The sequence below is a fragment of the Ascaphus truei genome, chromosome 8 (genome assembly GCF_040206685.1).
Source record: "Ascaphus truei isolate aAscTru1 chromosome 8, aAscTru1.hap1, whole genome shotgun sequence".
Lineage (NCBI taxonomy): Eukaryota > Metazoa > Chordata > Amphibia > Anura > Ascaphidae > Ascaphus > Ascaphus truei.
In genome coordinates, this window is record NC_134490.1 from 51,253,433 (window position 1) to 51,267,716 (window position 14,284).

The following is a 14,284-nucleotide window of genomic DNA, read 5'->3' on the forward strand; positions in this document are numbered from 1 at the left end:
TACAACTCTGTCTTGTCCTCCTCTCTTGATCTACGTGCCCCACTTTCTCTCTGCCGCACTCGCCCTTCTAACCCTAGACCCTGGCTAAATTCCCACACACGCATGCTGCGTTCCTCCACTCGTTCCTCTGAACGCCTCTGGAGGAAGTCTCACACTCTCGCAGACTTCCTTCACTACAAATTTATGCTATCCTGTTTCAACTCTGCCCTCTCGCAAGCTAAACAAGCCTACTTTTCTGCACTAATCAACATGCACAAGTCTAACCCACGCTGACTGTTCTCTGTCTTTGACTCTCTACTCAAACCACCCTCAGCTGCCTCTCCTTCCTCCATCTCCGCTCAGGACTTTGCTGACTATTTTAAGGAAAAGGTGGAATCCATACGTCAGAACATCCCCTCTGTTTCTTCTTCCCATCCTACACCTCTTCCTAACTCTCCTCCTGGCTTCCTTGACTCTTTTTCCACTGTCTCAGAGGAGGATGTGTCACTGTTGATCGCCACTTCTCCCTCTATCACTTGCCCTCTTGACCCCATTCCCTCCCATCTCCTAAAACCTCTTGCTCCTACTATAATCCCTATGCTCACACACATTTTTAACTCCTCCCTCTGCTCTGGAACCTTTCCATCCTCCTTCAAACATGCAACAGTCATACCATTACTCAAAAACAGCAAGCTTGACCCTACCTGTCTTTCTAACTATCGACCTGTCTCCCTCCTGTCTTTTGCCTCTAAACTCCTTGAACGTTTTGTATTCTCTCGCTTGCTCCATTTTCTCAACACCTATTCTCTCCTAGACCCTCTACAATCTGGCTTCCGCACTGCTCACTCCATGGAAACAGCCCTCACTAAAATAACTGATGACCTCCATGCTGCCAAAGACAGAGGTCATTACACTCTGCTCATACTGTATTACTCGACCTCTCTGCAGCATTTGACACCGTGGACCACCCTCTTCTCCTTCACATTCTCCATACTCTTGGTATTCGGAACAAAGCTCTATCCTGGATCTCATCCTACCTCTCCCATCGTACTTTCAGTGTCTCTTCTGCTAACACCTCCTCCTCCTCTATTGATCTCCTCTGTGGGGGTACCCCAGGACTCTGTCCTGGGACCTCTACTCTTTTCTCTGTACACACTCTCTAGGTGACCTAATAACATCTTTTGGGTTTAAATATCACCTCTATGCTGACGACAAACAAATATACTTTTCAACACCTGACCTTACACCTGCTATACAGACCAAAGTTTCTGAATGTCTCTCTGCTATATCATCCTGGATGGCCCTCCGTCGCCTTAAACTCAACATGGCTAAAACAGAGCTCCTCATACTTCCTCCCAAACCTGGCCCTACTACCTCCTTCCACATTACTGTTGGAACTACGATCATCCACCCAGTAGCCCAAGCACGCTGCCTAGGGGTCACACTCGACTCCTCTCTCACAATCGCCCCTCACATTCAAAACATTTCTAAAACTTGTCGCTTTTTGCTCCGCAATATAACAAAGATACGCCCTTCCTCTGTTGCTCGACTGCTAAAACTCTGACTCAGGCCCTCATTCTCTCCCGTCTTGATTACTGTAACCTCCTGCTGTCCGGCCTTCCTGCCTCTCACCTGTCTCCCCTACAATCTATCCTAAATGCTGCTGCCAGAATCACTCTACTCTTTCCTAGATCTGTCTCAGCATCTCCCCTCCTGAAATCCCTCTCCTGGCTTCCGATCAAATCCCGCATCTCACATTCCATTCTTCTCCTCACTTTTAAAGCTTTACACTCTTCTGCCCCTCCTTACATCTCAGCCCTAATTTCTCGCTATGCACCATCCAGACTGTTGCGTGCTGCTCAAGGATGTCTTCTTTCTACCCCCTTTTTATCTAAAGCCCTCTCCCGCCTTAAACCTTTTTCACTGACTGCCCCACACCTCTGGAATGCCCTTCCCCTCAGTACCCGACTAGCACCCTCTCTATCCACCTTTAGGACCCACCTTAAGACACACTTGCTTAAAGAAGCATACGAATAGCACTGTGAACATTCTGAACACATGATACATAAAGCTTGGCCCCCTGCAGACGCACTTACCAGAACTCCCTCCTACTGTCTCTGTACGTTCTACCTACCTACCAATTAGATTGTAAGCTCCTCGGGGCAGGGACTCCTCTTCCTTAATGTTATGTTTGTCTAAAGCACTTATTCCCATGATCTGTTATTTATATTATCTGTTATTTATTCGATTACCACATGTATTACTACTGTGAAGCGCTATGTACATTAATGGCGCTATATAAATAAAGACATACAATACAATACTCTGGATAAATCCATATAAAAAGGAAAAATATATGTACAAAACATACAACCAAACATACTTATCTGTAATACTATGCTCAAGATAGTCACAAGGATAGATCCACCTTTCCAACTACTCTCCGTAGTTATCCACATATTTCTACTCATTTTTCAGTGTTCTTATTGAGACAATGTAATCCCTTAAAGCAGCAGTCCAAGCTGCTCTTTTTTTAAATTGTGTTTCCCCTTTAATATGTGCATCAATACAATTCACACAATACGTAATTAGCTAAGTTGCCAATCGATCCGTTCTCCTGTGATCGATCGGCGAAGATTCAGCTTGGGGGTTCACTAAATGGGGAGTATTCTGCAGTCAGTAGAATGCATAGGCATATTAATATGACGAAGTTCTGTGGGGAAGATCATGTGACCAGGCAGTCACTACATACAATTGGTGCACTGCTAGAGAGGGCAGGGCCCAAAAAGAGGTGTGCCAGAGTCTGTTTCAGAAGAGGAAGGGGATGTGACTTTGTAAATGGTTGCTATAGAAACAAAAAATGCTTGTTACACAATACATTAAAAATGTCATCTAGAGTTGTTTTTATAAGAAAAAAAATGCTACATGTATTTTCTCATAGTACAGAACTGATTTAAAAAAAAAAAAAACACATGTAGGATATTGCTTGGTCTGCAGCTTTAAAGAGTTCAATCACCCACGTAGACACTTCCAATCACTACACTGCCACCTTAAAAAAACACCTTCTGGTATTCTTACATGTTGCTTTGGTTAATAGTCTACCCACCATAGAGCAGGAGTGACTACAGTCTTCATGCAAAAATCGTTCCAGTCATCACAAAAAGAACCACGTTATGCTGAAAACCGAAGTAGCCGCCTCAGATACACTACAGATAATTAAACACACACACATATATTTTATAATAAATTGTGGATACAAGTTTAAAGGAATCTTAAGTGCTCTTTTTTTAATCTTCCTATTTTTTCCCATCTTCACCAGGAGTGGCCAACTCCAGTCCTCAAGGGCAGCCAACAGCCCAGGTTTTCAAGATATCCCAGCTTCAGCGCAGATGGCTCAGTCATTATGGCATTAAGCCACCTGTGCTGAAGCTGTGATATCCTGAAAACCTGACCTGTTGGTGGCCCTTGAGGTTTGGCCAGGCTGATCTACACAGTGCGTTACAGATAAGGCACTTCATATCTGGTAAGCGCAAAATAAAGTGTAGAAATTGGTATCCAGCCTTTGCCCCACCTAGTGACCTTCTCACCTTTGCATATGAAGCACTTGATATGGAAGTGCTTGGACTGGACCCGGAGCACTTCTCCTTTGCATGGCTCTCCACATTTATGGCAGCGGATCACAGGCTTCTCTGTAGACTGTCCCGGATCCTGAGGATGGACCACTAAAAACAAGAGAAAGCACATGGTAAAGCACAACTGTATAGATGGAGTGGCCAACTCCCGTCCTAAAGGGCCGTCAACAGGTCAGGATTTCAGGATATCCCTGATTCAGCACAGGTGGCTCAATCAATGGCTCAATTGTTGATTGAGCCACCTATGCTGAAGCAGGGATATCCCTAATACCTGGCCTGTGGTGGCCCTTGGGGACTGGAGTTGGCCACTCCCGGTATAGAACATACAGTAATGTGTGTGTCATTTCTATTCTGCAGTACAGGAAAGACAAGCAAGTTAAAATGCAGAGGGGAACACATCATTGTACCAGGCATCAAAAGGGCCGCAGAAGAAAGCAAAGTCCCGAGGCAAGAAAGAAATACAAAGGGGGAAAAGGGAGATTAAAAAAACAAGAACAGGGGCAAAGGGGATAGACTTCTATGTATGTACATTACTATATCACCGACCAGGTATGTATCACGTTCCAATTTCTACAAAGATTGAAATACAGGAATGTAATGATACAGATGGGGTAAGTGCATCAAGATATACATGTATCACTACGAGAAAGGAGTGCCTGTGCAAAGAGCTTACACTCTAATCTGCGTGTGGTTGAGACAGAGAAACAGGAGGAGTGCACGGATTGGAGCAGGGGCGCTCAACTCCAGTCCCCAAGCGCACCCCCCCACCCCGGTCTGATTTTCAGGATATCCCAACTTCAGCACAGTTGGCTCATCAGAGGCTCGGTCAAAGACCGAGTCTCTGAGCCACCTGTGCTGAAGCAGGCACTGATTGAGCCATCTCTTCTGAAACCGAGATATCTTGAAAACCTGACCTGTTGGGGGCCTTGAGGACTGGAGTTAAGCCCCCTGTCCTAGAGCACAGCTATCCCAACCTTACTTCTGATCTTTAAAAAAAAAACATCTTATAAACGCTTTGTTTTGGGTCCTGACAAATGAATAAATAAGGGGAATGTCATTATGCTTTTAATAGTACTATAACACATTAGGTCACAGTCATTTTAATGTTCCAAAAATGTAGGGAACAGATGCAGTGACATTTCCCAAACAAGGGCTACAAGAGGTAAATCTGGGACAACTTTTTCCAAAGGACTCCACCAGTTGAGGTAAGTCTTAGAAAAACCACAAACAAGCTTGTTGTGTATATAAAGCCACACATCATTGCTCCTGTTACTAAAGAGCAATGCTTTTTCCTCTTGCCTTGTAATTGAAATGCAGTGACCTTTGAGAGAGAAATTGTGGATGGATACAGTCCCCATTGTGAGATTGGATTTCATATTATCTGCAAGTAAACTGCAAAAGAAATTAGCCAAGTGTATCCAGCTGTACACTGCACATGCAACCAGAGGTCACCCATCCTGGTTATTACTGTTCTCGGAAAGTATTGGGGACACCCACACCTTCTGTGCACAAAGAGTTACAGGGAAAACACTTAGAATATAATAAATGAACTGTTCAGGTGTGGAAAGAGATGTTAAAGAGATGTATGAATGTATATCTTTATTTATATAGCGCCCACAGCTGCGCTTTACAAGAGAGACAATACAGTACAGGGAATTATATTACAATAAGTGCAACAAATAAGATCAGACAATAGGAAAGGAAATCATTGCCCCAGAGAGCTTACAATCTTAGGCTTGTTTTATAGTTGGCGCGCTCGTGCGCATGCGCTAATGCTCGTGCACGTGAAGCACACTTTTTGTGTGTACAGGTCTGTGCTGTGAGCGACAGGTGGGCGTGGCTGAGGGGGAAATTAGCACTATGCCAGATGAGCCGTGGCACTCTGCTCCGGGGGCCCTTCTTCAAAGGGATCAAAGTAAATATTCTCGTGAAAAGTAGTTTTGGTCTTCTGCATACTTTGAGCATTTATTAAGCAGGAAAGTCACAAATACTGGTGTGTACGATTTCACACAGCCCCCCCGATAGCCACGCTGTGATTGGCTAGGCAGCTTCACATGGCTCGGCAGCAGCGCAAAAAGAAAAATTTCAAGTCTTTCCTCGGATTTGCCGGGTCAACACTCACTGCCGTACGCGCGCACGTCGGAAGTATAGAAGGTAAGGTTTAAACATAGTCTATTATAATTGACGCGCACATGCACTATGTTACATGCCCAAGTGGTATGATGGGAAATTTACAGAGACAGCAGGTGAGGGAATAAGTGCAGTAGATGGTAGTCGTGGGTGATTGTGGGTGTGGGACAGCAGCCATGAGTCTAAGCTAATGAAATGCCTCAGTTAAGAGGTGAGTTTTAAGATTAGTCTTAAAGGTGGGGAGAGAAGGTGCTTGATGTAAATAGAGTGTGAGGGAGTTCCACAGGTAAGGGGCAGTGAGGGGAAAGGGTTTAAGACGAGGGAGAGCAGTAGAGGTGAAAGGGTGGAAATGAGAAAGTTATGGGTTGAACGCAGGAGCATAGGGAGAGATCACACCTGATCTGTAGGGAGGAGCAGATGAGAGGGGAGCCTTTAAGGTAAGGAGGATTACTTTGTGGGTAATCCGAAAATTGATGGGAAGCCAGGAGAGGGATTTAAGGAGGAGATGGGCAGAGACTGTTTGGGGAGAAAGTGAAATTATTATAGCAGTAGAATTTTGGATAGATTGCAACAGATAAAGTTGTGAGGCAGGGAGGCCTATTAGAAGTATGTTACAATAATCCAGATGGGAGAGGATAAGGGCATGCATGAGAGTATTAGCAGTAGACTGACAGAGGAAAGAGAGGGCTTTAGCAATATCGTGGAGTTTCCTGGAACCAGGGTCACGAATGATGTATGAATAATTCCAGTAAGCTTAACTCATGCCTTCCCTCTTCCAAAGAACAACAAGTCCTTTTGTCTTTCTTAGTTTTATTGAGGGAAAATCACAGGAAGAAAGGTACTTGCAGATGTAGTGTGGGTAGAGAGTGCTTCTCTGTCTGAAGTGCAGTGTATCAAGATAAGGCAGTGTAAAAACAGAAAGGCCTTGCTGGGGCAAATAGCAGGCAGGTACTCACTCAGAGTCCAGGGTGAAAAGGAAGTGAGGGGCAAGGGTCACACTAGAAGTGAAGTGAGACTATATTAACTGTCAGCAGGGACAGGGGGGTAGAAATAGCCCACTCAGCTAGGTGAATAGGAGATTGCAGGCAACCAACACTGACTAGGGCTGTGTAAACAACATGTAACAATAATGTTGCCTTTTCACATGCAGCTAGTTGCTGGGACAGGGAAAATAACAGGCAGCTAAACTGGGGAGATATGAATCCCATGAGCTGAAAGGGAGACAGAGAAATATGGAATCTAGTTCCAGGACATTATTTATTTATTTATTTATTTATAAAATATTTTACCAGGAAGTAATACAATGACAGTTACCTCTAGTTTTCAAGTATGTCCTGGGCACAGAGTTAAGACAAATAATACATGGTTACAAATACAGTTACATAAATGAACAGGGTATACATTATATACAAAACATTGCATGCACAGTTAAAGAAAATATATGTTATGGGCGAATGAAACAATTACCGACCAGATTAAAATGTGAGACAGCCTTAGATTTGAAAGAACTGGTGGTGGATGTGAGAGTCTGGTAGGTTGTTCCAGTTGTGGGGTGCACGGTAAGAGCAGGAGGAACGTCCGGATACTTTGTTGAGCCTTGGGACCATGAACAGTCTTTTGGAGTCTGATCTCAAGTGATAGGTGCTGCATGTGGTAGGGGTGAGGAGCTTGTTCAGGTAGCTAGGACATGGAGGAAGATGCGACACCCATGACAGTGTTTGTGCTACAACGATTAAAGTCGGCTGCTGGGTTGTTGTTTTTTTACCACTACCCCATCCCCCACCCATTTTTTGTTTATTTTCTTATAGGGGGAGTTCCAGAGCTGAACTGCACTATTATCTGCTCCAGGGACCCCCTGTTCCCCGAGATAGCTGCTGGAAAGGTTATAGTGGTTAAGTCCCCTCTAGAGGAAATAAAATTGTGGGTTAAACGTTATCACATGGGCCAGTAGAAAGGCACAATGCCCTCCAACGTGAATTCCTACTGGCCTGCGTCTTGTGGGAGATTTAAATCCTCTGATGTAACGGCAGTACCTTTACCGGTAATTATATCGGGAACTGGCGGTGCCAGCAGCAAAAGAAAGAGCGGTTCAGACCCCTGTTCCCATCCTGTAAAAAAAGTTGGTTAGATAAAGATTTAATTACACTGGAATATCGTGTATAGACATTTCCAGCCTCTCAAAGCTTCTTTTTACAGGACAAATATAAATAGCAACAGCACATCTTCCTGGGTCTGCCACGCAAATGTTATGTCATCCAAGCCATGGCAATAACCAGCAGCTGACAATTTCCCCCAACGACGGGTTCCTATATTGCTTTTAAGAAGCTCATATATTCATTCATGTTGTAGTATGTTCATTTGCAGGTATATCAAATGTTGCTATATACGTTTCTTCGTCATGCAATGGCTAACATTGATATTGTGGGCAATGGTACTAACTTTAATATAGTTCTGTCCATCTGTATGTTTAACATGTTAACACTGATTATCAAAATGCAGCAGTTCAGAGGTACAATCCCAACAGTCAATCAGTTGCATTTCTTTTAGGGTCCTCTGAATGGGGAAGTGTTTGTCACTCAAGTGTTCGCTGTCCTTATCAGAGAATACAGTAAAGGGAAGTGGAGACTGTGGCTGCACAAGCACTTGCAAAACACTGTGACATCACACGTGACATCACACAAACGGGAGCAGCCAGAGGAAATCAAACCCCTCCTAATTTTACAAACATAATTGGAAAATAATCATACTGTAGGTGTCCGATTTGGGTTTAAAAAAGGGTATCAATTACCCAGTTGAGACCCCTTAATTATAGCACTGGAATTAGTTAATATTGCCCCTTTAAAGGTAAATTGGTTTGGGTAGCGGGAAGCTTAATAACAAATAAAACAAACGGCCTCACTGAATGCTCCCTGAGACTATCCCACAGTTAAAGAAGCCCACCCCATAACCTGGAGTGTTTGCAAATCATTAGAAGCCTTTCTGTTACATAAGACGCTATAAAGATATGAGAAACTCTACAAAATCTAGTGCTGGGGTTCAGGAGAACATGACAGACCATCACAGGCAAAATACTCATGTACTCCGGCGTAATGTCTTATCTCATCCCTGCTATAATCCCAATCCCTTGTCACATATACAAGAATACTCCAAAATGAACACTACATACTACAAAATCAACACAAAACATACCAACAGTGGGATGAAACAAATTTTACGGTGCAATATTTTACTCTCAAAACCTTGTTTGTCATAATACGGTAATAAAAAATGGGGAAACAAAATACACAAGTACTTCTGAGCAAGGATTTAATATACAGCACAGTATATTTTAGCACCAATTGTATATTAAATGGATTTGCATTATACTTTTTGCAGCAATACTTTAACCCAGGGGCCAACTCCAGTCCTCAAGGGCCACCAATAGGTCAGGTTTTAAAGATATCCCTGCTTCAGCACAGGTGACTCAGTCAAAGACTGCACAGATGCACCCAAAAGCAATATTTCAATGTCCGGATGGGTATAACGGCAAGAAGTTAAATAACATCACGAGAATGCTGCATTATCCTGTAATTATGAGCACAAGTATGGTTGCTATCTATTGTTTGTATCATCTTCGTGAATAGGGCGTTTACTCGGGGGAAAAGAACGTCTGTACCTGTATTAGGTAACGTCCTGATTTAACCCTTTGAGTGCCGGAGGGGCCACATTACCAAAGTGCCACGGCCGCTCCGGCACTCGCGACTGCTTATCTGAAGCGGTGACATGATCGCTCCGTCCCCGAGGGAACGCCAGGGGAGGAGTCTTCCTCCTCCATCCATTCCACTTCATTGTAGGCCACTTCCGAGAACGCCATCTCTCCAAGAAAAACAAGCGGGCATTTTAATGTCGCCGCTACCACGTCACGGGGTCCCTGGGAGTGTCAAACCCCATGGTATAGTACCTATGTCACAGAGCACTTAAAGGGTTAATGGCGGTTTGTGAATCAGGGCCCAGGTCTTCTGTAGTAGCCAGCAACTTTAGGTAGAAAGCATACAGACTGATAAGGCCCTGTCTATTTGTGAAGTTGCAGTAAAGTCTCAGACTATATGTGATGCCTATCCCTGTTGCACTTTTAGCATACGTTTGGCTTTGGTCTATCCCAAACAGTTTGGAGTTCTTGTACTGCATTAGGCCGAGCTTATACTACCTGCGCTGACGCGCGCACTCCTGCAGCCCCAACGATCTGTGCACCTGGCTGCAGGAGATTGGGGAGGCGATGCAGAGGCGTGGCGGATGCGTCACGAAGCTGCTTCGCCCTCATTGGCTGAACCAGCTCACATGATGAGGCATTCGCCTGACAAGACAAAATGTAGTGTCTTAAAACGCTGTCACATCACCGGCAGGCGGCTAACTACTACTATAGCCAATTACCGTCCCTCTCTCCCGTGCCACTCTCCTCTCCCCCATGGCTGTAAGGTGCTGTGAAATAGTGAGTTATATATATTTGGCCTCATTTGGAAGTTGGAAGTAGATTAGTTAGGCTATCATGGAGTCTTAAATAATTACCTCTCCCCCTGTGCCACTCTGCTTCCCCCCCCCCCCCACCATCCCTCTCCCCGTGCCACTCTCCCTCCTGTCAGTCCCTCTCTCTACCCCTTGTGCCGCTCTCCCGCCCAGTGTCTGTCTCTCCACCCATCAGTCTTTCTGATTGGCTCCCTGCCACACCACGGGACGCGTCGCCGCACAGGAACACCATCCTGTTGTAGCCCCTGCTGGCTGCCACGTCACAGTGTGTAGTGAGCCAGGACGCACTAGGCACAGCTAGGGAGAAGGTGAGGGGCTGGTGTGAGGTGCGCACACGGTCGCACGTGCCGCCGGCTGCAGTGGGGACCTAGCCTGCGAATCTTTTAAGGCCTTTTGAGGTTCCTCTGAAAATTCAGTGTTGCTGGCCCCTCTGTGTCTACTTCACAAGTTCATTGCCTAAAGCAAACAGGTCACATTCCTCCCTTTGCCCATGTGGCTTTTGAGTTATTACAGTAGGAATCCGCAGAACTATGCAATGACCTTCTGCACAAAGCTGCACCTGACGTAATTTCAAGCATTAAAATAGTCACCTTATCTAGGAATGTGAAGACTCACAGCAGGACTCATATCTTTCTCTGTGGGTGTTTTGTGGCAGTACATTTCTAATCGGCAGGAACATTGACTTTAAAAAAAAATAAGGGATTTGTCTCCAAGTTTTTGTAAATTTCCTTTTAACCTCTTTTCTGCCAATCAGGGCCCATCCTGGTCAACCCCAAGGAACGCTTTTCAGGGAGATGGTATGAAACCTAAAACAAACATGAATGGCCATCACAAATGTAACTGCTGATCCAGCCCACTCTTCTTGCCCAGTTAACCCATCAATACTCCAATACATGGAATAAAGCAGGGGTGCGCAAACTGCAAGGTCTTCCAGGGGGGGGCACGGCCGTTACAGAGGCCCCGCGCTTTTCCCCAAGGCATTTAAATTAAATGCTGGGGGATCGCGTGAGGCCTCTGCAACTTCCCTCACCTTGTCTTAGGCAACATGGTTGCCCTCGACGTCATTTGACACCAGAGACTAGGTAAGGAGGGGGGCGCGAGCAGGGGGGTGTGAGCAGACAGGGGGGCGCAGCCTGAAATGTTTGCGCACCCCTGGAATAAAGACTTTCTAATGGTTTTTACTGAGGTGTAAAAGTCGATGCATATACCACACAAAACAGTATGTACCACATATTAGCAGTATGTAACGGTGTTTCCCCCCCACCCCCCCAATTGCAGATAGGGGCCATTACAGGGTGTGTGTGGTGCATAACTGCTGGTAACAAGAGGGCTGAGTTGTCCGCGATGACTTTGGAACACAGGAACAGGCTTCTGGGGTCCATACCCCACATAATACTTAGCAGTGCAGCGCCTCCATCTGCCGTGGGCTCCAGGGATGTGGAGATGATCACCCACGGTATAACTTGTACTCTCCACCCAGTTAGATCACACACCAGGCCAGTGGTATATTGCAAACAGGAACGGTTTATTACTACAGTCTTTGCAGTAACACACAGCTACTCAGCAGTCGTCTGCCGGATACAGTCTCCTTAGATCAGCTCTCACTGGAGATGGCCTCTGGACTGTCACTACAGGCCAAGGGCACCTGCAGCCATCCTAACTCTTCCCCACCTCCCTAGCAGAGGCAGAGGTATAATCACACTCACTCCTCCCCGCAGGGAAGAGCACATGGGTAGGCCCAATCTCAGGCTCCCAGACGAGTGGCCTGCCTTCCTCAGAGGGAAGGAACACCACCCTAACTTTAGCGCAGTCTTGCCCTTAAGTACAGCCAGAAGGCGGGCATCCCGTTGTCAAAGCTACAACAGGATGTACCACCCCCTGCTGTCACTCAAGTGTAGCGCCAAAGGTGAAGGGGAAACCCCCATGATAACTACTGGCAAGGCCTGCTTATACCAGGACTTACAGCCAGGAGAAGGGCAGATAAGTAGTCAGGGGTGACCCTGCTACAAGTAAGACACTGTTAAAGGTTGCGTCCCATGTAGGTCCAAATAAAGCTACGTGTTTATTGAATTAGATTGTGCTCACTGGTATATTCAAAAACAAAAACAGACACATTCAAGTATTATAAATCATTTTTTAATTCCTTATTTGCAGCACAGGGCTTATTTATGTTTATGCAACATTTTTAATAGTGCAATCAAATTGACGTATATATTCTTTCTGGCAGAGCAACAGCTGAAAAAGCATTAAAAATGGGAACTTCACCTTGAATAAGGCAAGAAACATAAGATAGGAAACCTATAATAGGGATATTTATAAACATTTCTAAGCACCTTTGAATAATAACTAAAGCATGCATACTTGTCTTATTTAAAAAGCAAAAAAAATCACTTTATTTACCCTTTACACATTCTTCCATTTGCTAAGACATGGAACTATGCAGCACTATTGAAAGAGCAATCCAAGGAATATCCTACATGTGTTGTTTTTTTAAAATAAATCAGTTCTGTAGTATTCGAAAATACTTACTACATTTTTTTTAAAATTTAAATCTTAATGCCATTTTTAATGAGTTTTAGTATACTGCGCATTGCCCACCTCCCCAGCAGTGCAAGATATTTGCAACACTTTCCTGTTTGTGATAATTTGTTGCTAATATTCCCAGCAGTTTGAGCTGCAAACTGTAACAATAGATAATGTTACCTTTAATGATAAGAATATATTGTAGCTGCTGAGTTACCCGGCCTTATAGATTGTAAGCTCCTTGAGGCAGGGCCACTTCTAACACATTGCAGGCTTATCCTACCTCTTCTAACACAGCACATTGCAGGCCTATCCTACCTCTTCTAACACAGCACATTACAAGCCTATCCTACCTCTCATAACACAGCACATTGCAGGCCTATCCTACCTCTCCTAACAGCACATTGCAGGCCTATCCTACCTCTCCTAACAGCACATTGCAGACCTATCCTACAGTACCTCTCCTAACATAGCACATTGCAGGCCTGTACTACCTATTCTAACACCATTTTAATCTTGTCTGTAAATGTTACATACGCCAATAATCACATCTCTAACTTTCCATGAAATGTCTGTGAATTGACTGTATAACCTATGTTCTTTTAATGTAACCATGTATCTGTCATCATAACTCTGTGCCCAGGACATACGTGAAAACGAGAGGTGACTATGTATTACTTCCTAGTAAAACATTTTATAAATAAATAAAATGTAAGGGCTGTGTACCTGGATGGCGCTGTATAAATAAAGATATACATACATACATTTAGTGACCCCTGGAAAGCAGGCTCTTTGCCGATCGATCACGGGAGAACGAAACAAACAATCAGCAGCCGAGGTAATTAGTTTTCAATAAAGTTTATCAAAGGCGAATATATATATATATGTATATGTGATCAACAAATCCATTAAAATACAGGCCCGTGGCGACTGGATTTGACCCCGTGGCAACCTCCTCATGGCCGACACCAAGCAGGGCGGGATTGGGAGCGGGACTAGGTGGCGAGTAGATTTTTTGGTTCGGCGAGTAGACTTTTGGGTGATTTGTCAACACACAGACATATATATATATATACTGTATATATAAATACATTTTGTTTGTTTCAACTGCTGCTTGGATTGCCTCTTTAATACTGCCTTACAAAACTTCTTGACTTAAGTCATCACTGTTGTGATAGTACATTTCCATCACCCTTGATGGGCATCAGATAATAGAGAAAACAGTTTCCTGTTGCAATGCTCGTCATTTCTCACACGATCCTCAGCATAACTTGAGCAGATGCTGTGGAGCTGCCTCGGTAAATGGGAGCAGGTTGGGGGAAGATCCTGATTGATTTTACTAAGTTTTATTACTGCAGGAAACCGGACCTAAACCAATTTTTGTGTTGCACATTTAACAGCTTTGCCTTGTGTTAACATAACCCCGCGGTGCATCTCAAACCCACAGCTATGAGCCTATGGTATGCACAGCCCATGCCATGAAAGGGATGCTTAGCATGGCTATGTCCAGTGAGACA

General features: G+C 44.5%; 1 protein-coding gene across 26 annotated transcripts in view; it reads right to left on the reverse strand.

Moving 5' to 3' along the window:
- Positions 1-14,284, reverse strand: part of ABLIM1 (actin binding LIM protein 1) — a 233,540-nt gene that overhangs the window by 154,555 nt on the left and 64,701 nt on the right. For all 26 annotated transcript variants that reach the window (XR_012803550.1, XR_012803546.1, XR_012803542.1 and 23 more), the window contains exon 2: positions 3,567-3,701. Coding sequence is in view for 8 of the 26 variants with exons in the window: in XM_075611978.1 (XP_075468093.1) it covers positions 3,567-3,701 (135 nt within the window). In the remaining 18 variants the exon portion in view is untranslated. The remainder of the gene's footprint in view (positions 1-3,566; positions 3,702-14,284) is intronic.